General features: G+C 41.6%; 1 protein-coding gene across 3 annotated transcripts; it reads left to right on the top strand.

The window, feature by feature from the left end:
- The first annotated feature begins 8,982 nt into the window (after positions 1-8,982).
- si:ch211-153b23.7 (TNFAIP3-interacting protein 3) lies at positions 8,983-18,562 on the top strand. 3 transcript variants are annotated; one of them, XM_061835923.1, is made up of 8 exons: positions 9,032-9,162; positions 11,477-11,564; positions 13,457-13,568; positions 14,363-14,506; positions 16,990-17,103; positions 17,175-17,348; positions 17,533-17,658; positions 18,137-18,562. In XM_061835923.1, exons 2-8 carry the CDS (start codon positions 11,506-11,508, stop codon positions 18,353-18,355), a joined length of 948 nt encoding a protein of 315 aa, XP_061691907.1. In that variant the 5' UTR covers positions 9,032-9,162; positions 11,477-11,505; the 3' UTR covers positions 18,356-18,562. The 3 variants fall into 3 exon arrangements, with proteins under 3 accessions (XP_061691906.1, XP_061691907.1, XP_061691908.1); XM_061835922.1 differs by lacking the exon at positions 11,477-11,564 and having other exon boundaries at positions 8,983-9,162; XM_061835924.1 differs by lacking the exons at positions 9,032-9,162; positions 11,477-11,564 and adding an exon at positions 12,822-12,963.
- The last annotated feature ends 4,237 nt before the right edge of the window (positions 18,563-22,799 follow it).

The following is a 22,799-nucleotide window of genomic DNA, read 5'->3' as shown; positions in this document are numbered from 1 at the left end:
TAAACGCTTCCTTGTCCGCCGCTCTCAACTCTTTTTGTTGTCGAAAGCAGCAGCTAGCAGTTACTGTATATAGTGCCTGTAACCTTTAGCAAATAACTGTCTCAGCCATCACTTGCCAGTTGTGTTAAGTAGACTAACGGCTTTGTCCGTTCACCTCGGCACGTTTTTCAGCATGCCAGGTTTCAGGATAATCTGCAGTAATCCACAGAAGTGTCACAGCTGGTTATGAGAGGATAATAATGCCAAAGAATATGCCGAGTTGCCGACTGAAGGAATGGATCATGTCCCGAAGGTCCGGATCATGGTGAGTTTTTCAGATCTCCAAAGCTTCTCTATGTTGTGTGTTAAATTTGAGTGGTACATATAACAGAACAAAAGTTTCTGCCAGCATTTGAAACAATATTAGTGTATAGTTGGAGAGCATTGTTCATGGTATGCGATTGGCTGACAACCAATTCAGGGTTTTCTCTGCCTCCTGCCTGATGACAGCTGGCATAGGCTCCAGCACTCCCTCGACCCTTGTGAGGATAAGGGTCTCAGAAAATGGATGTTTCTGGTGTATTTATGGTTTACACTATTAGCCAATTCTACTGTAAATATTAAAATATATAAAACTTTAGTGGGGAGCAGTTATGTGGAACAGTGGACAACTGCTTAGAACTTCCGCCTCAGTGTTCTCAGGAGTCGGGTTCAAATACGGCCTTACCTGTGTGGAGTTTGCGTGTTCTCCTTGTACCTGTGTGGGCTTTCTCCAAGAACGCCGGTTTCCTCCCACATCACAAAAATATGCATAGTAGGTTGATTACAGACTCTAAATTACCTGTAGGTGTGAATGATTGTTTGTTGTTTTTGCCCTGCGATTGGCTGGCATCAGGTTTAGGGTGTGGGCCACCTCCTGCCCGTATTTGGCTGAGTTAAAGTCCAGCATGTCCGTGACCCTAGTGGGGATCAACGGTGTAGAAAATGGATGAATGGATCATATGCATCATTTTGCTAATCGTGACCTGGCCTCAGAGGCATTTTCTATCATACAGATATTTTAGTTGTGTAGGAGGGAAAGTTATTTTATTTGAAGGTTAATTTGGTATGCATCATCTGAGCGAGAAGGCCTGCCAGAGACTAAAAGTGGGAGGGTAACACATTAGTACTGTACAACATTCAAACTGCGAAAAGGACAGCAGTCCCCATTGGCCTCCTCTTTTAAGTAAGAGTCTGGTATACAAGTGGTCGGGATCGGGCGAGATCATATTTGTTATGGCTGGAAGTCAGATAAATCAATGAATCAGCAGTCCCCTATTGTATGCCTTTTCTTGATTAAACACATTGAGCGGCCAATCAGGAGGTTGACCGGAATCGCTGCAGTAGCCCACCCGTAACTCACAATGCTGACAGGTGACGTCATCACAGAGCAGAAGAGCAACAATCTATCCGTCCATTATCTGAGCATCTTATCCTCTCAAGGGTCACAGGAGTGCTGGAGCCTATCCCAACTACCTTCGGGAAGGAGGCACGTTCTTCCTGAACTGGTTGTCAGCCAATCACAGGCCACATAGAAACAACACCGTGCTGGAGACAAATCAGCTATTAGACTATCTGAAACAATTTATACACTTCAAATTGTGAACATCCAGTTTTAAGCAGAAAAAATGATGGAAAAATTTCATAACCCATCATGTTGACATTGCTCTTTCTCTTACTTGATATTCATCTCTTTTTATCTTTTCCATCTACCATCACGACTAATGAACTCCTATTTGCATGTTAACTAGATGGCCTTATGCAACTGCTTCACATCGATTTGTGCATTAATCATTTCTGACCTCCCTCCATCCCCCTGTCTGTCTCCCCAAGAAGAGATGATGCAACAAAATCAGCATCTCCCGGACTTGGCTGCATCCAAGAGTTTATTATGTGCTTTCCCATCCAGTTGACTTCAGCTAATGATCCAGGGATTTCATATTCAAGAGCTAGAATTCCTGACTTTATGATTTCCCACCTCACCGCATATGTACTTGTATTGCCTTCAGAGTAAATGCGAAGGGGACACAGTCCAGTGTCTATACCCGAAGGAAATTATGTCCCTCCACTACAGTAGGAGCAAGGCAACATTTAGTCTCACAGAATAATTATCCGAAGCCAGTCTGACTCCTGTGTGAAATACTTCATGCTAACTGGCCCGAGAGATTCGGGGGGGGGGGGGGGGGGGGGAATGACCGCTTAATCGGGAAATATATAACTGGATGATCTTGCTTCCACATTGGAGGTTTAACAATTGTGAAACTTTGAGTGTGAAAAGCAGCGCCTAAAGTGGCACACAGTTCAGTTTTATTGTGACAAAGGAATTCAATCAATATCAACTAAAATGGATTTGCTTTCTTCCTCCCCACGGATATGTACAGCATACTGACAGCCCACAACCTTACAACCCCTGTACTACGGACTTTAGTGCCCCCTGCAGTCCCGTTGGCACACCAATGATGCAGTCTTTTACATGACAGTTAAACAATATTTAGCAATGTTAGAGGTGGCCGCCATCTTGTTTTCTGAAAAACATGGAATCATCAACATCCACTGCGGCTTAGTCTATTAACTTGCCCTAGGAATTGTGACAGTGTCTTGGGCTGCTTCCTGTTTCGTAAGTCTCTTTGTCACAATCTACCATGACATTCTGTTAGCCATGATATCTTGGAAACAACAAAGCAGGAGAAAAGAGTTTTAGTATTAAATTTCAACCCTGATGTGAATTTCTATTATTCCATACCACCTACAAAATAGTGGAAAATTCCCATATTGCTTTAACTGTTTTTGGGATGGGGACCATTCTACTCTGAGAACCTCCAATCTCGTCTGATCTTGAAAAGTAAGCAAGGTCAGGCCTTGTTAGTACTTGGATAAGAGACCATGAATCAATGATTGGACTTTTCACTTGCGCAGAGGTTTTCTAACTTCAAGGTACTCAAAGCTCTTTAACAATGTCTACTCAATTACCTACTGATGACTCAGCATCAGGATCAAGTTGGCATTACACACAAACATGCAGGTCACAAGGGCCGTGGCTTGAATCCACAACCAGCGGCTTGGGAGGCAGCCACTCTATCACCTGACTCATGCCACCACATGAGACCAAGTGGTGATAGCTAGACAAAGAGGAGAAGTTAGGCATACTGTGGCCCAATAAATCCTCTTGACCCCAAATGAGTTTACTCTCTGCTAAGGGCTGTGTTGTGAAAATTGAGCATTGATCCATAGATTAATTTTCTGTACCTCTTGCCTTTGTTGTTTACAATTGAGCTACAATCTGTCCCAAGCGTCTTTGGACACAGAGTGATGTACATTGTCTATTGGACACCAGACGATCACAAACAACATGTATGTATTTCTTTCGGATTGTCACATTAGGCGTCGCCGCAGCGTGTCATCTGAGATGAAGACTCATATTTGTTTGGCACAGTTATTATGCCGGACGCCCTTCCTGATGCAACCCCGCTGCATTTATCCGGGGTGAGAGCTGGAGCCAACATAAGGGAAACATTCAACATTACGTGAAAATGTTTCTAAATATTCTTTGGTGTTTAAATGCTAAAGTTGGTTTATATTATTATTTCCTTGAGACTTTTTTTTCCAACTTATGTGCACATTTCACTAACAATCTTTCAAGCTTTCAGTTGGCACAGAGCGAGAGTGGTGAAAAATGAAATATTTCTGAGGCAGCCTTGTGTGTTATTGAAAAGAAATGCTCCTGTCACTTCTACACACCCTTTTGCCCCAACAAAAATGTATTAAACATAGATGTGGTGCAATAGACAGACATAGCTTTGGGCTCATTTCAAAACATACACAGACTCCATTTTACTCCTTGATTTTGCTACTTCATTCTGTATGTCTTAAACTGATAAAGGTAACAGCTAACAAGTAGACGGCTTAACCTGATTTGACAATTTGATCATGGATCTCATTGGCTGGAAATTCTGAGAAGTACATACCTCAATTACAATGTTGTTGAGATAATGTATTTACGAATAAAAACAGCATACAATGATTTGATAAATCTTTCCCGACCAATATTAAATTAAATACACGACAAAGACAAGATCATGAACTCGTGATATTTTCCCATTTTGAATTTGATGTCTGCAGAGAATATTGTTTCTCTAAATGAAAAGTGCAAGCACTTTAGGGATTTCATCATCTAAGGTCCATAATAGTATCACAAGTGTCAGAGATTCTGCAGGAATCTCTGTATGTATTCGTTACGGCTGAAAACCAACATGAAATGCCGTGACTTCAGGCAGCACTGAATGAAAAAAACCAGCAATATTATAGAAAGGACATTGTCACGTGGGCTGAGAAACATTTCTGAAAAACATTCCCAGCTAACATTGTTCAAAGCTCTACAGATGCAAGTTAAAACTCTTCCATAAAAAAAATGAAAGCCATATGTCAACAAGACCCAGAAATGCCGCTGGGTTCTCTTGCCCTGGACTCATCCAAAATGGACTGATGCAAAGTGAAAATGTGTGCTACGGCTCCAGATTTGAAACTGTTTTTGGAAATCGTGGACATCATATATTCTACTTTTCCACTACAAACCGGATAAGTGGGTGCTACTTTATCTAACAACTAAGATTTCTAATGTGTAGCCATAACTACCTTTGGGCTGTGAAAATATATCTGTTTTAACCCACCAGTGACTGGAAAAAGTGAGGTGCTTTAAACCGGCAGCGCTTCACTTCTGACTTTCTTCCATCTTTCCTCCAAGAGGTCTGGACACTCACAGCCAAAAACAAGGCAATCTAAAGTGGCCATACAAGCCTAAAGACCTGGTCCACAAACAAATCAGATATAATAAATTTGGGACCTTGAAAGCGGCCAGGCCAAAGGGAAGAAATATTTATTTATTTAGAAATATTTTTCAGGGTGGTTGGCATAGCTATTGGGCTAACAGCATGTTGCAAATGCACCAGATAACCGCTGATCCAGACAGAGGCACTCAAGTTCTTTTTAGTGAGGGAGTGAGAATCCATCCCCAGGACGGAGGGGCATCCCCGAGCCCTATTTTAGCAACGCCAAAAAAAATAATGAAATGGTGAAAAAAAATGAAATGCTATTTCTCCACAGTTGATGACTACATAGTTCTTAGTCTTAGCAAAGGTTTCAAGGCAATAGCTTAAAACATGTACAATGTATTTAGAACCAAATCTTTGAATTCACTTTACAAAGTCCTTTAAGTTACCCTGCTAACATTAGCAGTTAATAGTTCCCAACCGCCAATCCAGTTGAGTGGACACAACTGTATTAGAATATTTTGGGCAAAATAACAAATATGTGGTGCCTCAGAATGCAAAACTTTGACCACCCAAAATGGTTGGCATGGCACATTTACAGTATACTTTGATGCAAAAATACATCCAGTACATTATATATAACTGTTACAGCATAAGGGGATAATGTGTTATGGTGAAATTCACATTGTCTTAACTTGTTACACGACTATTATTTATCCTTGGAGGACATACATATTTCATGAATGATCCTCTTTTTTGTAATTGCTTTTTTGTTTGATTGCATGTTCCATGTAGACCAGCATGATGCCATGCTGAGAAATATTTTAGCAGCTTCATTATGCTGCGCTGTTGATGGCTGAGTTGCTTGCATGCATGTCTTCCAGCAATGTGTTGTTGAGATTTGACAGAAATTGTTCAAGTCCGACCTGGCGCCACAGCTGACTTGTTTGAATAGATGCTAGTTTGGGACTTTGGGAGAGATGCCCTCTGTGAGCTTCTGTAACAGCTCACTGTCACATTCAATCACTGAGCTGATCAAACAACTGGCGCCAAGAATAAAATATGTGATTTACATGTTACCAAAACAGATTGGCTGCTCTCAGTCCGCATTTGTCTCAGTGTAAAAACAGCAAACGCTGACTTAAATGTCCTTTATACTGTGACTGAAGTTTAAATTGATAAATGAACTATCCATCTCTCCATTATTCTCCTTCTTAATCCCCTTGGTAGGAGCGGCCCGTTTGTCCTTGACTGTGACGGAGTCTTGGGTCATTGAAGGCACTGCAGTGCTGTTCTGGGGCCGGCCAGCAAAGCCTCTGCTTGACACAGCAATACGCTGACTGCCGTCCAAGATAGATTGAAGAGACATGTGAAGGGAATCATCCAGCAAGTCTGGCCACTCTACCGGACTCCAATAATGCATATTGTTGACTCCTCCGCTCCTTTCACACGATGGAGTGTCGGATACTTAGATGGGAGTAAAAGATACAATGCTTTTAAGGCCTCGTTATACGCGTGCGTGCGGTGACCGAGCTGGTGTCACTGCAGCTATTCGACGCGTAGTTTGCCTTTATACTCCGGCACAACCCACGTGCGCAGTTTTGAAGATGTGCTGCTTTTCTTCAAGTCAGAGGTGTCACTATTGCTCAATTGCTTCTGTGTCATAAATGTGAATAAAAAGAAGTGAGAAGGAAGCCTTTGCGTTCTCAGACAATGTACACACATGAACAGTCGTGTCTGTTCTTTGTGTATTGTCCACTTTTGAAAATATTTCTGTCTTGTCTTGTGATGAACTCCCGTCGCAATCAAAAACTCACCAAATAATCATGTTATGTTGTAATAATGTTATTTTTAGGTAGGCTCTTGAGCACATAGCTGGCCTTGAATCTATTGGACTCTGACACAGGAGAACGAGACACCATCAAGATCAGGACATAAATTCAGCTCGCGCTAATAAAAGATATCTCGGCGTGATGAGGGAAAAAAATAGATAAGAAAAATCTTTTAATTTGCTTGATTGTCCTTTGGATGAGCATGTGATTTTCTAATTAACCTATCGCAGCGAGGACACTGTTGAATACAACCCATTCATAATTTGTCATGAATATATGTATGACACGGTTATCATCAGTTGCAGTCAGGTCTCGCATTATTATGGAGCATAACAGATACCCACCAGCTCAAAGATGTCTAGACAATTTAAGCATTATGGGCTCTCTTTTCATTGTTGGTGCTTCTTCTGTGCAGCGCATAAAGCGCTGATCTTGAATTTCGCACTCGTTGCGCCTTTGCCAATTTGGCAGACCGATCTGCGACAAGCTGGGCATACCAGAGGTCGGCAGACATATTGAACCCGGTCATGAAAACAGGACCCGGAGAATCACCTCATCTCTCTCATTTAAATAAAAATAAAATGAAATCTTTTTCTGTTGTCATTACTGTGGCATTTAGTCAATAGAAATAATGTTGATCATTCTGTATGACATAAAACAGTAAAAGTTTAGTATGATTTCATGTTTGTGAGAATAAACATCATTTGTCTCTTTTCATATCGTGTATGTGAACAACTGGTTTCAACTGTACCGTAGCTTGTCATTTGGCCACACACTTGCAGTTTTGGATATGCCTGTAAAATAATCAAGCAATCAAACACACACAAAAAAAAAAAAAAAAAACAACCGTTGGACTGTTGGTGTCCAGAAGATGAGTGAATTAGTGATCCTTACTATATGTCATCATATTTTGAATAGCTTAAGAAAAGGTTAAAAATGGATGCATATTTACATGAAATGCATCTATATTCCACAGCTGTAATAGCTCTATTTTTCACACACAAAACTAAAAGGCTACACATCTTGAGCATCTTATTATTTATCCGTTGTGGTGTTGTTTGAGTGGAAAATCATGGAAATGGCAAATAAATGTAAAATTACATTGAGTATCGCATCATTATCCAGCATACAACCAAATACTTTACGCTACTGTTTTAATAAAATCTTTTATGTACAACTCCCTCAGCACATAAACTAATGCTTGGGCTACGTGCAGTATAAATCTGTGGCTTGTTCAGTATGAGGTATTGTTGTTCCACTTATTTTGTCAAAGATCTGGTGAGAAGCACATACTGTATTCAGCTTCCGACTTCCTCTTCTGATACAAAACATAAACATTTCATTGAGTTGAGTTTCCTAGGTAACACTTGGGAAACTCTGCCTTCACCTCATGCAATTTTCATGATACACTATACAGCCAAAATTATTCACTCACCTGCGTTGACTCAGATAAGAATTTCAGTGACTTCCCGTTCCGTCTGCAATTATAACATCATTAAACTCATGTGGGAAGGGGAAAATTTATGTGAATTTATGACAGTTTTTCCAGAAGCACATTTGTGAGTTCACAGTACGACGATTGATAAGAAGGTCTGGCCCTCGGTCCCCATTCTAATTCATCCAAAAGTGCTCTATGGAGTTGAGGTCAGGGTTTTTCAGGCCATACTAATTCATCCCCATCAAACTATTTCATCCTTGCTGAGTTATGAACCTTGAATCGTGTATTAAAGCTCAGTCATGTGGGAACAGGAAGGGGCCATTTTCCAAACTGTTCCCACAATGTTGGAAATGTCCTAAATGTTATCCCTTGAGCTGCAGTGCAAGAAACTGAATGCTTCAACATACAAAGGGATTTTGGACTGTCATCCAGTTTGGGGATTACCCATTCCTATTCCAACATGTCTGAACTGACTGGCCTGTACAGAGTTCTGCCTTCAAACTGACAAAATTCATTTAGGTTGATTTTGAGTGTCCAGTGACCTAGGCCTTCTCGTCCATCATCAGTTTGTGACCTCCAAAAAAATCCTCCTGATAGAATGGTCTGAAATTCCCATAAGCTCACTCCTAAACCTTGGTGAAAGCCTCCCCACAAGAGTTGAAGCTGTTAAAGCTGCAAAGCGAAGACCGACATCATATTAAACCATATGGACTTTTAAATGGGATATCACTTGAAAATTTTATGGAAAGTGTGAGTCAAGGCAGGTGAACAAATACTTTTGGGTATGCAGTGTATTTTGAACTGCAATGGTTGAAGCCAAATCATCTTATCATTATCAGAGTGTCATTTCCTCTTCTCAAAACTTTAAATCTCGTGGGCAGTACCCCAGCGACTTCCTATTTTTTTTACAGAACAACACTGACAATTTTCCTCTTATTGGCTGTGTGTGAGAGGCGAAATCTCGCTCTTCATTTTGGGGAATGAGCAGTTGATTTGCGATGGATCAAGATCAAGAGAAGGTACCTTTGAGATCTTCAGCTTCATCCGAAAATCACTTAGATTCATCGGTGACGAGTGAACACAACCGAGAGAAGTCTGGAGTTCAATGGTATGTACAGTATGCTCAATATTTCTCTTAGCGAGTGAATTATGACATGTCATACCGCGGGGCTGAATGAGATATTGACAAAACATGATATGATCATGTTCTGGTAATGTCATCGATCAACTTATTCTTTATCCTGTTCATACCCGATAAGTTTATTTGTATGACATGATTTTTTGGTGACTCCACAGATTGCTTACGGATTACCATTTTTAACAGATTACATGTTAATTTCAAGGGGCATCTAATCAAAAGAAGAAATGGAGCAAAAAAGTGACCACTGAGTTTCCAATGAGGTCATCACTAGTGATATCTCACTTCCTCCTCACAATCTCATCTGAAGTTAGTCAATTGTGGTCACATGTTTTCCATGCAGTAGTCAGTGTAAACTCATCATGGCTACGCAAATGTTGAAAATATTTCCTCAATTGTCCTTAGATAACAGCTCGACAGATTTGTTATCACCCTCTTTATCATAGAACATGGCAAGGTTATTAAACATATTGCTTGGCATGCAGTGGCATTTCAGTGCCCTTCCAAGACAGCTGATGATGGGAAAATAATGTGTCGCCATATGGCACAAGAAAATACAGAAAAAAGTACACGATGATTTTATATTTGGCAGCACGGTGGATTATGATGGAGCCTATCTCGGCAAATGGCGGGCAGGAGGTTTGGTGCAGCCTCAACTGGTTCCCAGTGAATTGCGTTGCACATAAAAACAAACAACCATTCAGAATCACACCTATGGGCAATTTAGAGTCTTTTATTAACATACAGTGCAAGTTTTGGGGATGAAACCAGAGTACTCAGAGAAACACACGCAGGCACGGGGAGAAGATACAAACTCCACGCAGGCGAGGCCAGATGTAAACCTGGGTCCTCAGAACTGTGTATGAACTAACCAGTCGTCCACCGTGCTGCCTCTTTCTAACTATATTTTATTTTTCAAATTTGAATATAGCGTGGCATGACAGAGCAACTGGCGAGAGCATTGGCCTCACAGTTCTTAGAAAGGGGTTCAAATCCTGGCCCCGCTTGTGTTCTCCCTGTGCCTGCCTGGGTTTTCTCCAGGCACTACGGTTTCCTCCCACATCCCAAAAACATGCAACATTAATTGGACACTCTAAATTGCCCCTATGTGTTATTGTGATTGTGACTGTTGTTTGTCTCTGTGTGCTCTGTGATTGGCTGGCAACCAGTTCAGGGTGTACCCTGCCTCCTGCCCGAAGGCAGCTGGGATAGGCTCAAGCACTCCCGCTACCCTCGTGAGGATCAGCAGCTCAGAAAATGGTGGGATGTAAACTTCAATGTAACTGCTGGAAACACAAAAACTTAGAACTATTTAGTATTTATTTGTGGAGATATCGAGCTTTATTTCTGTTCTTATTTCTTTATTTCTTCTATATTTACAGCGGGGCGCATCTGCTGTTGGATTCTGCAATTCATGCAAGCACAAGTCTTGCTGTGCATGTTCGGGCTGATGTGCCAGCTTAAAAAAAATCTGACAAAATCCTGGTTTTAAAAGTAACTCCATCGACAATGGCAATAACATTGATTCAGATTCTTTAGAGTGCCTCATTGTTACGGCATGGAAAAGATCCCTGGCGATGTGATGGGATATATTACAGACAGCGGAGGCTTTGAACTGATATATTTTCACATCTGAAATATGTACCATGACAGAGGGGCATGGTATGTTTTTATTATCCTCCCTGTGGCGTTGTTGTCTGTGTGTGTGTTAGTCTGACCAATTCGCAAATTGTATTTGTTCTATTTAAAGGCATCCTGGGCAAGTGCCTCATTGTTACCAGTTTGTCACTGTGGAGACTTTTCTTTATATGGCTTTGATGTGAATGGTTGGTCGTCTCTATGTGGCCTGTGCTTTGGCTAGCAACCAGTTCAAGGTGCAGCCGATCTCTTCGCTGAAGTCACCTGGGCTCACATCCAGCTCGAAACCCTAATGATGAGAAATATATTCACGGTTGAGAAAACGGATGGACGAAAATGTTTTAACCTATCCCAGCAATGAAATTCTTTCATTCTCCCAAATGTTAATGTCCAGTAATGTCATTTTCAAAACCTTCCATTATTCTATGACCTGAAAATAAATAATAATTGGAGATGTTCACAATTGGTAGAGTAGGAATCGAATCCTCTGAGCAGGATGTGAACATATGCTGTGTAAGAAAGCAGAAAGAAAAAAATGATGACAAAGATAATGGATCGCTGTTGTTCTTTTTTGGGTAAGCACATTTAAAAATGTTTTGCGTTTGGAATGGTTGAATAATTAATCTTAAATGTGCTCTGTATTTAGTGTACAAACTTTTGCTGTCAAATGGCAACATGGTCTCACCCTTTGACACAATACTCCATAAGAACTTCAACGGCAGTGCAGACTTACAGTAAGTGGATAAAAGCGAGTGCTTTTCCAAGGGGAGTTTGGCCTTAAGGGAAATGAAGGTTGCAGCTCTTCCTTGTCTTTCTCTTTGTGCGTCCTGCAGTATGCACGTGTAAAAACGCTCGAGGCGCTGCACGCCAAGCTGTGTGTGTTCTTCCAGGAGGATGTAGTCTCTATTCCCACTCCGCCAACAATTCCTCTGAGACGAGACCTCATAACGCAACCGCTGAGCAAGCTGCTCGGACTAATTAATGCCAGCTAATATTTTTACTTTGCTGTCATCCAAAATAATTCATCATTGATGAATGGTTTCCAGGCTAATGCAAATCCACATAACGGTAAACATTTTGGGGAGGCTGTCTTGAGTGCCTGGTGTGACTACACATGTATCTACTGTATATGCGCATGCATGTGCGTAGGCGAACATAATAGCTCAGGTTTTATTCTCCAAAGTGCACTCACTCTGTCCGAGTGGGTGTACAAAGTATCCTGAGGTTCTTTTGTGCATACAGTATATGTGTTTGCTTTTATTAATGGAAAACCTCTGCAACTTACAAATTTCCTACTGCTACTAGTTTGTCTTTCTTTACTTTTTTGTTTTACACAAATACAATTGCACCTTAAGATTTGAATTTGATATGTTCCGCTGATGACTCAAAACAGTCGTATTTAAAACATCTTTCCTCTTTGAATTGAATGAAAATGCCATTAATGTTTTTGTAGCCCCCCAAAATCTAAGAATTGTCACGTTTGTTAAGAAGAAAAAAAAATTGTTTAATATTGTACCTTGTAAAAAAAAAAATACAAAAAAGACAGTTAAATAGAATGTAAATAAATATACTGTTTTTGCCAGATTGTGGTTTCAATTCATTGGACATTGTGCTGCTCCTACTTGGGGGCAGAATGGAATAATAGGTATACAGACTACATAGAGCATGTCGCTCCTCAGTAATTGTTCTTCTCGGAGGATAAAACAATATATACCTGTAGGTATTGTTATATTATCTGCCTTCATGTGTTATTCACCATGTTTTCAAATATCCATTCGTCCATTTTCTTGGCCGCTTATCCTCACAAGGGTTGTGGGAAGTGCTAGAGCCCATCCCAGCTGTCGACGGGCAGGAGGCAGGGTGCACCCTGAACTGGTTGCCAGCCAATCGCAGGGCACATGGAGGCAAATAGCCACACTCAGAATCACACCTAGGGGCAATTCAGAGTGTCCAATTAATCTTGCATGTTTTTGGGATGTGGGAGGAGTGCCCAGAGAAAACCCATGCAGGCACAGGGAGGACATGCAAACTCCACACAGTCGAGGCCGGGATTGAACCGGGGACCTCAGAACTGTGAGGTCAACGCTTTCCAGCTGAGCCACCGTGCCGCCCATAACACATGTTGCTGATAAGGTGATAACAGTACGACACCGACGTTATTCGTTAGCTTGTCTATGGCATAAGTATGAGTTCACAATTGAACTAAATGGGCTTGTTAGCTGAAGGTAGATGAATGTTTTGAAAACAACCCATTTATTTGTATTTGTTTCCTGCTTTATTTGACAATAAAACTCAACTTGGAATGGCAATGAAAACCTTGTAGACTTTTTCAGAGAATAATTGACTATTTGCTAAACTGCTGCTTGTTCTGATTAAGCCATGTTGATTTTAATGCCACCAAAGAGCACTTGTAAGTCACCATCAAAAAGAATTTCGAACATCAACTCATGACTCGAAAAACCCATATGTTGGGTAATTCATATCTCAAGGCACCACTGTGTCTCCATTTCCACTTACGTAGAATGTGTGAGTACTTTGGCCACCTCTGCATTCCACCATTAATTTTTGGGGGTCATCTTTCCTGTACGTGCGTGCAGACAAAACTGTGTCGTTTGGTGTCTGACAGGTCAGCCTCCATGGAGGAGCATATCTCTGAAAGTATGAGCATCACCTCAGCTGACCAGGAGAAGGTGCAGCTCCTCAACAACAACACGGAGCTCCGCGCAGTCAACAAAAAGGTACAACTTCAGGCTCTGTGCTTTCGTGCTGCTGATTTCGGAAATGACAGAGTTCTCTGTTAAAATCTAAGGATGTGGGCGGTGTGTGAAAAAATTGCAGCTGAGATGTAGAAATGATTCCCCCCCCCCCACACACACACACACATATCATACAACCTTGGCCTACTTCCTGACTTTTAAGAAAGATGTGATTTTCTCTCCTTGATGCAGCTGTTTTGTTTTTCCATTTGATTTGAATTCACCCTCTGATGAATCCCACATCACTTGTGACATCGGTATTAATGTGACGGTGGAGTGGCTGAAAATGTGCAGTTGCATTTTTAAGCAAAGTAGGTTACACAACAAGAGAATGGCAAGACTGTACTCTCTCTCTTCCAGTCTCTCATCAAATAAAAAAGCACCAAAGACACACACATAAAACAGTTGTGAGTTAAATCCTTTAGATGTAAACAACATTTCCACAAGACTCTTTTGTCATTTTTGGGGAGTCATGAAATGTTTACCCCAAGTTGCATGCAGGGACAGGGTGAGCTGGCTGGATCTCGATTTCAGATACAGGATTTCATCCCCCAAAAAACACTGATTTTTATCAATTCTCCAACAGAATCACCACTCTGTATTGAATATAAAATATATATCAGGATTTACGAAGACATGTACAAGCTTTTTTCACCACCACACTATGCGGGTCGAGTCAGCCACTCTTCGACTTGGCCCCTTGCAAAATTCAGCAGGGACACCGTAATGATGTGGATTCTGATGATGATCATGGTGATGCATTCTTTGTGTTTGAGCTGATGAAACTGAATGAAGACTGGGACCAGACGTACCGCAATGCCACCCTGGGGTTCCAGCGCAGGCTGGACAGTTTGGAGGGGGAAAATGCCACCCTCAAAGACCTGAACACCAAACTGCTCCTTAAAGTCGAGAACCAGCAGGTGAACACACTCACCAATGTGCAAATGGAAAAAGACACAAGCATTATTTTTTGTCATAGTTACAGGTGAGCTGGAGCCTATCCCAGTTGGTGTTACACTCTGAACTGGTCCACCGTCAATCATAGAGCACATGCAGACAAACAATCATTTACATAACACATAACTGAAGACTCCAAAATGTGAGTGTGAATGGTTGTTTTTATTTCGATTGCCCCCTGATTGCCCGGCAACCATTTCAGTGCGGGTACATCCACAACCATTTTTCAGAGGCAAGGTGCTCAAGTGGAAAAAAAGGCACCCGTCATTAGAATTATTCAGACACGTGAAGAGAAAAAAAACACAAATATATCTATAGTTAACGTCTGTGTTTATTTTATTTTTTCATTTAACATGTATTTTTGTTAACAAAATCAAAGCAGTGAATAACAAATGGATCACTTAAATGAGCCCTCAATCTCGAGCTCCATGCAAAATCTCACTCAGTGGGGTCAAAATGATCAGAAGAACAACGAGCCAAAATCCTAGAACCACACGGGGTGGCCTTGTCCTGCATGACCTGCATCGAGGTGCGACCAAAGTAAGAAAGACTACCATCAGTAACATAATATGTCACTAGGGACTCAAATCCTGCAGTGCCAGACACATCACCCTGCTTTTAAGCCAGTCCATGTCCAGGTCCTTCTGAAGTTTGTTTGCTTAAGCTCATTTGGATAAACCAAGAGAGGAGTGGGAGAATCTCATGTGGTCAAATGAAACCAAAATAAAACTTTTTGGCAAATGCTCAATTTGTCGTGTTTGAAGGAGAAAGAATGCTGAGTTGCTTCCAAAGAACACCGCATCGACTGTGAAGCATGGGGGCAGAAACATCATACACTTGGGGTACGTCTCAGTACATCAGTTTTGCACATCGAGAGACTGAAATTCTTACCCATTCTTCTTTGCAAAATAGTTCAAGGTCAGTAAGGTTGGATGGAGAGCGTTTGTGAACAGCTGTCTTCAGCTCTACCCAAAGATTCTCCATTGGATTTAGGTCTCAACCTTGACTTGGCGATTCTAACACCTGGATATTTTTATTTGTGAACCATTACATTGTAGATTTTGCTTTATGTTCTGGATCATTGTCCTGTTGGAAGATAAATCTCCGTTGCAGTCTCAGGTCTTTTGCAGACTCCAACATGTTTTCTTCCAGAATGGTCCTGTATTTGGCTCCATTCATCTTCCCATCAATTTAAACCTATTTGTGCAGTGTACGGCTGATTGCTGTCCTACAGACAGACTCTCGCTCCTCTGCTGTACACCTCTGCACTTCATCCAGAGTGATCATGGGCCTCTTGGCTGCATCTCTGATCAGTCTTCTCCTTGTTCGAGGTGGAAGTTTAGAGGGACAGCCGGCTCTTGGTAGATTTGCTGTGGTCTGATCCTCCTTCCGTTTCAATATGAGCGCTTGCACAGTACTCCTTGAGATGCTTAAAGCTGGGGGAATCTTTTTTTATCCAAATCCGGCTTTAAACATCTCCACAACAGTATCTCAGACCTGCCTTGTGTGTTCCTTGGTCTTCATGGTCCTCTCTGCACTTTAAATAGAACCCTGAGACTATCACAGAGCAAGTACATTTTATACGGGGACATGATTATGCACAGGTGGATTCTTTTTATCATCATCAGTCAACGTTGGATCGTTCAGAGATCCTCACTGAACTTCTGGAGTGAGTTTGCTGCACTGAAAGTAAAGGGGCCGAATAATATTGCACGCCCCAGTTTTCAGTTTTTTATTTGTTAAAAAGTATAAAATCCATCCATTTTCTTTTGTCGCTTATACTCACGAGGGTCGCGGGGATTGCTTGATCCTATCCTAGCTGTCAATATCCAATAAATTTTGTTCCACTTCACGATGGTGTCCCACTTGTTCTTGACAAAAAAAATGTATTTTATGTCTTTATGTTTGAACCCTGAAATGTGGCAACAGGTTGAAAAGTTCAAGGTGGCTGAATACTTTTTAAAGTAATATTTTTATATATAGCACATTTCATACACAAGGTAACTCAATGTGCTATACATGATTAAAAGCATTTGAGTACAAAAACATTTTAAAAAGGGAAAAAAATCAAAACAACCCCAAAAAAATTATAAGGGCCAGTCCTTGAGCACCACATGTGTGCATGTGCTTGGTCCAGGGATTATCCAGCCTCTCGTTCAGTCAGATGGGATAGAATCCAGTTCACTCACGACCTCAATAAGGACAAGCACTATGGAAAATTGATGAACGTAGAAATGTATAAAAGTCAATGGTGGTGCCAGGTCATCAGAAATATTGTTCTGCATCATTGGACAAAACTTCAAATCTTGTAGAAATTTTCCCCAGAAGAGCAGGCGAGCAATTCCATATTGTTCACTGAATGTGTAAGCTCGCTGTTTAACTAGATGAGATTGAGATTTTTAAGACATACCTGAAGATACTACAGTATACGTCTCTGTGGGCACAGAGTGCAAAGGACTATTACGAGCAGGCATTCATGTTGGAGCTGAAGAAGAATCAAGAACTCGAAGAGTATGTCAGACTACTGGAGGGCCGAAAGTACCAGCCACCGGTTGAAAAGGTACCTTTACCGTCCGTGTGTTATGTCCAGCAATATTCGGCAATGACTGATGCGGCTTTTGTTTACCACAGCAGGACAGGGTCTGCGAGACCATCCCTGACCTCTCATCCTCAAGCTCCCCCTCATCATGTGTTGCAGCTGCTTCTTCTACTCTGGATGCAGAGCCTCAAACCAAACCCCCAAGCAGCGACTCCCACCGAGAGATTCAGGAGCTAAAGAAGCAGCTAAAAGCAATCAGGTGTCAGGTGGGGGCTTCATTTCGTAGCTGAATCCAAATGCTCTCAATTTACTGTTGCTATGGAGAAGAGCGTGGGATTCCGTGGACAAAAGCACCACCAAGTGGCTGCTGGGTTCTAGCTGTTTTTGCTTGGTAGCAGAGGAGAATATTATACGTAAGGTTCTTTTATTGACCCTGTCTTGCGTCCGCAGACAGAGATCTATGAAGCAGAATATCGGGCGGAGCACAACAACCACAAAAGCACACTGCAGGACAATCAGAGGCTGAGAAGAAAGAGGGAGGACCTGCGACAACAGGTGGCCTTACTGCAAGAGCAGGTAGTCTTCAAATTTGTAGGGCAATCTTTACTTTGGCAGGTTCACAAGGAAAAGTACTGTCCTCTTGCTTTCTGTAGAATTCAGGTTTTTACTAAAAAATATGTTTTACTCCTTGAGAATATTTGCATATCACACAGATTGCTCATAAATCTTAGAAGATGCAGTTACAGATAGAAGTGTCTAGATTGCTCCTGCTGCTTGTGGCTCTCCTTAATTTGTGGAGCACACAGCAGGAACAGGAACTTAAGAACTGTGTTATTTTTGCTTTTCTTTTGTGGGGGTCTGTTTTAATTCACTTCTCTGAATTAAACACTTTAGGGTTAGCGCTTTTGAGGAAATAAGAACATGGAAGAAAAAGTATCTACCCTTGCATGGTTCATTTTTATTTTTGCATTTTTCTATTATTATATTATACTATTTTTTTCAAATTCAACTTTTTAATTGTTGATAAGCAACCAAGTGCCGTAACTGTTGACAGCTCAAAGTATACGAGGACGACTTTCGACGGGAGCGGTCAGACAAACAGATGCTGCAGAGGCTGCTGCTGGAAAAAACAGCACCCAACAAGGACCCGGTGTTGGTGCACCGCTGCAATAACGCACCCCAGCCACAGGAAGGAGACGTGTGGACTCGGACTGCGGCCAAAAAGCAACACCACCCTCTCTGTCCCAAACATCCAAAAAGGGGCAACGACTGAGGAACAACATGAACCAGGCCCTCCGAAATTATTCTGAATGTTTCACAAACATTCATGAAATACTGCAAATAATTATGATATAACACCATTGTCCCATTACTCTAAAAATATATACATGTATATAAATTAATACAACGGTGGTGAGCGTAAGAATAGATAATGTAAAAAAAAAACAACAAAATATATGTATATATATATATATATATATATATATTATATATATATATATATATAGCTGTACTGAAGAAGCAGGGAGGCAGGTGAAGATTTTAAATCAATGCCAATAGATATAAAATATAAAGATAGAAACCTTGTTTCCGCACATAACTGTTGTGATTTTTATCGTGACTTTTTAATGTGAATATTATGGCAATGCATAACGCATATTTTTGGTCCTAGAAAAGATTCTTATCAAGTAAACATTGGCTGTACATGTAATAAGATAGTTTGAGTCTTTTGCCACTGTCAATTATCAACCATATGCTCATTTACCCAATAAAAATGCAAAATGTGCTCCCGGTATTAATAAGTTTAATGCATGCTTTGTCCTATCCAGTACATACATGCACAAAATGAATGTGCACGTGTGCCTTGTGATGTTCCTCTCACTTGGTTGACGTTGCGCCACTGCAACAGTTCAGGATTCATTTTTGCTTCCAGGATGATGTGGAAAAAACCACAAGAGTCCACAAAACAAGGGACTCTTCATTTGAGTAGAGACCAAATAGAGCAGGTGGAAGGTGTGTGAAAGTGGAGATTTCTCTGGAACCCAGAATGTGTGTCACATTATCATGGATATCATGGATTTTCCTCTTCCAGGTCATTTGTCCCGTCAGAATAGGGGGAATGAATAGCTCATCGGAGAGATTTTCATCTTCCAAATGACAGATAGATCACTTTCCAGAAAGTTCCACACTACATTATAAAATGCCCGGACATGGAGTTCAATTTAAAAGCACACAGAGAGCCTGTAAAGACCATTGGCCATTAAGCAGGTACATTTGCCGATTTCCATTCATATGTTCTAAATGTCGCCTGCGCTGCTAAAGTTCAAAGTTCATGGAGTTAAATTGCATGTTGACGTGGGTCAAGAAAAAAAAAAGAAAACAGATGCTTTCCCTTCAGTGTAGGCGGGCCTTGTTTAATTATGAAAACATAAACCAGCTCATGGAAACCTTTTTTATTTCTGCTGCAAATGGAACACGAGCAGACGTGACTACATCCACACGGAAGCTTCAGGAAAATTAAGGGCAGCAGATCTTCCTCTCGGGCCTGCCTGCGATGAGAAAAAAAATAAATATATCATAATAAATGACGACATACTAGTAATTCTGTACATTATAGATCGATGTTGCGATTGTGTTTTTTCACCAGGTAAAGAATACACCCAGTACAGCTTCCATAATTTTCACCTTCACTATCCTTGGGTGAGAAAACAACGTTGCATCTCGGGGCCCCGACATTATTCTATTATTCTGGCGGACTCCCACACTCGGGACTCTGAATGATAAACTGGCCTGTCGTCAAGATCTCAGGTGGCTTAACAAAATCCTGCACTGAACCCTCATTGGAAAGCACTTCAAGTTTTTGTAATGTAATTGAAGATTGTAAATTCATTGCAGATTTCTACCAATTACCGGTGGGTGTGGAACGTATCCACCTGTGAGATTCTCTGATGTATGGAAATGGTGTTCACAGGTATCGGTGTGTGGCTGGCTCCTGATGATTCGCTGAAAGAGAACAGAGCCTTTCGGGTCATCCCCCAGGTAGATAAATGCCTCTCGTTATTGACAGTGAGTTCTAATTACATGGTCCTCATAGGAGTTAAATGAACTGGATGCTCACAAATCAGGCATTTGGTTTTAATTCACTCAAAGCTCGCCAAAGTTTAGAATATACTTTATGGTAAATTGTCGGTATAGTATTCCCAAGCAATTGTTAGGTATTTCTGTGGATACAAAAAAAAAAAAGGTTACTTGTGTGCAGACTATTTATTAACACATTTTGAAAAGTTTGCTTTTGTAACTTTGCAAGCTTATGTGTGTACATATGCATGGAATTGAGGGATCCATAGTGTAACACTTACCTGAATATTAAATGTGATTCTTTAATACTGTATAATGCAGCCCTATGGGGGCACAAACCAGTGCAATCTGTAGGCCGGTCCCAAGCCCGGATAAATGCAGAGGGTTGCGTCAGGAAGGGCATCCGGCGTAAAAACTGTGCCAAACAAATATGAGCGTTCATCTAAAGAATCCCATACCGGATCGGTCGTGGCCCGGGTTAACAACGCCCGCCCCCGGCACTGCTAACCTGCAGGGCGTCGGTGGAAATTCAGCTACTGTGGGTCGAAGACAAAGAAGAGGAGGAAACCGGATCCAGCGTCAGAAGAAAAAGAGGAATGCACAGAGCCTACAACTGAGTGTAGGGACTTTGAATGTTGGGACTATGACAGGAAAAGCACAGGAGTTGGTTGACATGATGATTAGGAGAAAGGTTGATATTCTGTGCATCCAAGAGAGCAGGTGAAAGGTAGTAAGGCTAGAAGTTTGGGAGCAGGGTTTAAATTATTCTACCACGGAGTAGATGGGAAGAGAAATGGAGTAGGGGTTATTTTAAAGGAAGAGCTGGCTAAGAATGTCTTGGAGGTAAAAAGAGTATCAGATCGAGTGATGAGACTAAAATTTGAAATTGAGGGTGTTATGTATAATGTGGTTAGCGGCTATGCACCACAGGTAGGATGTGACCTAGAGTTGAAAGAGAAATTCTGGAAGGAACTAGATGAAGTAGTTCTGAGCATCCCAGACAGCGAGAGAGTTGTGATTGGTGCAGATTGTAATGGACATATTGGTAAAGGAAACAGGGGCGATGAAGAAGTGATGGGTAAGTACGGCATCCAGGAAAGGAACTTTGAAGGGCAGATGGTGGTGGACTTTGCAAAAAGGATGGAGATGGCTGTAGTGAACACTTATTTCCAGAAGAGGGAGGAACATATAGTGACCTACAAGAGCGGAGGTAGAACCACGCAGGTAGATTATATTTTGTGCAGACGATGTAATCTGAAGGAGGTTACTGACTGTAAAGTAGTGGTAGGGGAGAGTGTAGCTCGACAGCATAGGATGGTAGTATGTAGGATGATTCTGGTGGTGGGTAGGAAGATTAAGAAGACAAAGGTAGAGCAGAGAACCATGTGGTGGAAGCTGAGAAAGGAAGAATGTCGTGCGGCCTTCCGGAAAGAGGTGAGACAGGCTCTCGATGGACAACCGAAGCTCCCGGAAGACTGGACGACGACAGCCAAGGTGATCAGAGAGACAGGCAGGAGAGTACTTGGTGTGTCATCTGGTAGGAAAGGGGAGAAGGAGACTTGGTGGTGGAACCCCAAATACAGGGAGTCATACAAGGAAAGAGATTAGCGAAGAAGAAGTGGGATACTGAGAGGACTGAGGAGAGGCGAAAGGAGTACATCGAGATGCAACGTAGGGCAAAGGTAGAGGTGGCAAAGGCTAAACAAGAGGCATATGAAGACATGTACACCAGGTTGGACACGAAAGAAGGAGAAAAGGATCTCTACAGGTTGGCCAGACAGAGGGATAGAGATGGGAAGGATGTGCAGCAGGTAAGGGTGATTAAGGATAGAGATGGAAATGTGTTGACTGGTGCCGGTAGTGTACTAAATAGATGGAAAGAATACTTTGAGAAGTTGATGAATGAAGAAAATGAGAGAGAAGGAAGAGTTGAAGAGGCAAGAGTGAAGGACCAGGAAGTGGAAATGATTACTAAGGGGGAAGTCAGAAAGGCACTACAAAGGATGAAAAATGGAAAGGCAGTTGGTCCTGATGACATACCGGTAGAGGTATGGAAGCAATTTGGAGAGATGGCTGTGGAGTTTTTGACCAACTTATTCAACAGAATACTAGCGGGCGAAAAGATGCCTGAAGAATGGAGGAAAAGTGTTCTAGTTCCCATTTCTAAGAACAAAGGGGATGTTCAGAGCTGTGGGAAGTATAGAGGAATAAAGTTGATGAGCCACACAATGAAGTTATGGGAAAGAGTAGTGGAGGCTAGACTCAGGACAGAAGTAAGTATCTGCGAGCAACAGTATGGTTTCATGCCTAGAAAGAGTACCACAGATGCATTATTTGCCTTGAGGATGCTCGTGGAAAAGTACAGAGAAGGTCAGAAGGAGCTACATTGTGTCTTTGTGGATCTAGAGAAAGCCTATGACAGAGTACCAAGAGAGGAACTGTGGTACTGCATGCGTAAGTCTGGTGTGGCAGAGAAGTATGTTAAAATAGTACAGGACATGTATGATGGCAGCAGAACAATGGTGAGGTGTGCCTTAGGTGTGACAGAGGAATTTAAGGTGGAGGTGGGACTGCATCAGGGATCAGCTCTGAGCCCCTTCCTGTTTGCAGTGGTAATGGATAGGCTGACAGATGAGGTT

Source organism: Syngnathoides biaculeatus, chromosome 11, assembly GCF_019802595.1.
Source record: "Syngnathoides biaculeatus isolate LvHL_M chromosome 11, ASM1980259v1, whole genome shotgun sequence".
In the NCBI taxonomy this organism is placed as follows: domain Eukaryota; kingdom Metazoa; phylum Chordata; class Actinopteri; order Syngnathiformes; family Syngnathidae; genus Syngnathoides; species Syngnathoides biaculeatus.
The sequence above is the reverse complement of the archived record's forward strand: the minus strand, read 5'-3'. Positions and strand labels throughout refer to the sequence as shown.

Coding starts and splice junctions, on each gene's coding strand:
- si:ch211-153b23.7 (XM_061835922.1), top strand. CDS start 9,053: ATGGATCAAGATCAAGAGAAGGTACCTTTGAGATCTTCAGCTTCATCC. Junction 13,569..14,362: donor TCCGCGCAGTCAACAAAAAG/GTACAACTTCAG, acceptor TTTGTGTTTGAG/CTGATGAAACTGAATGAAGA. Junction 17,349..17,532: donor TAAAAGCAATCAGGTGTCAG/GTGGGGGCTTCA, acceptor TTGCGTCCGCAG/ACAGAGATCTATGAAGCAGA.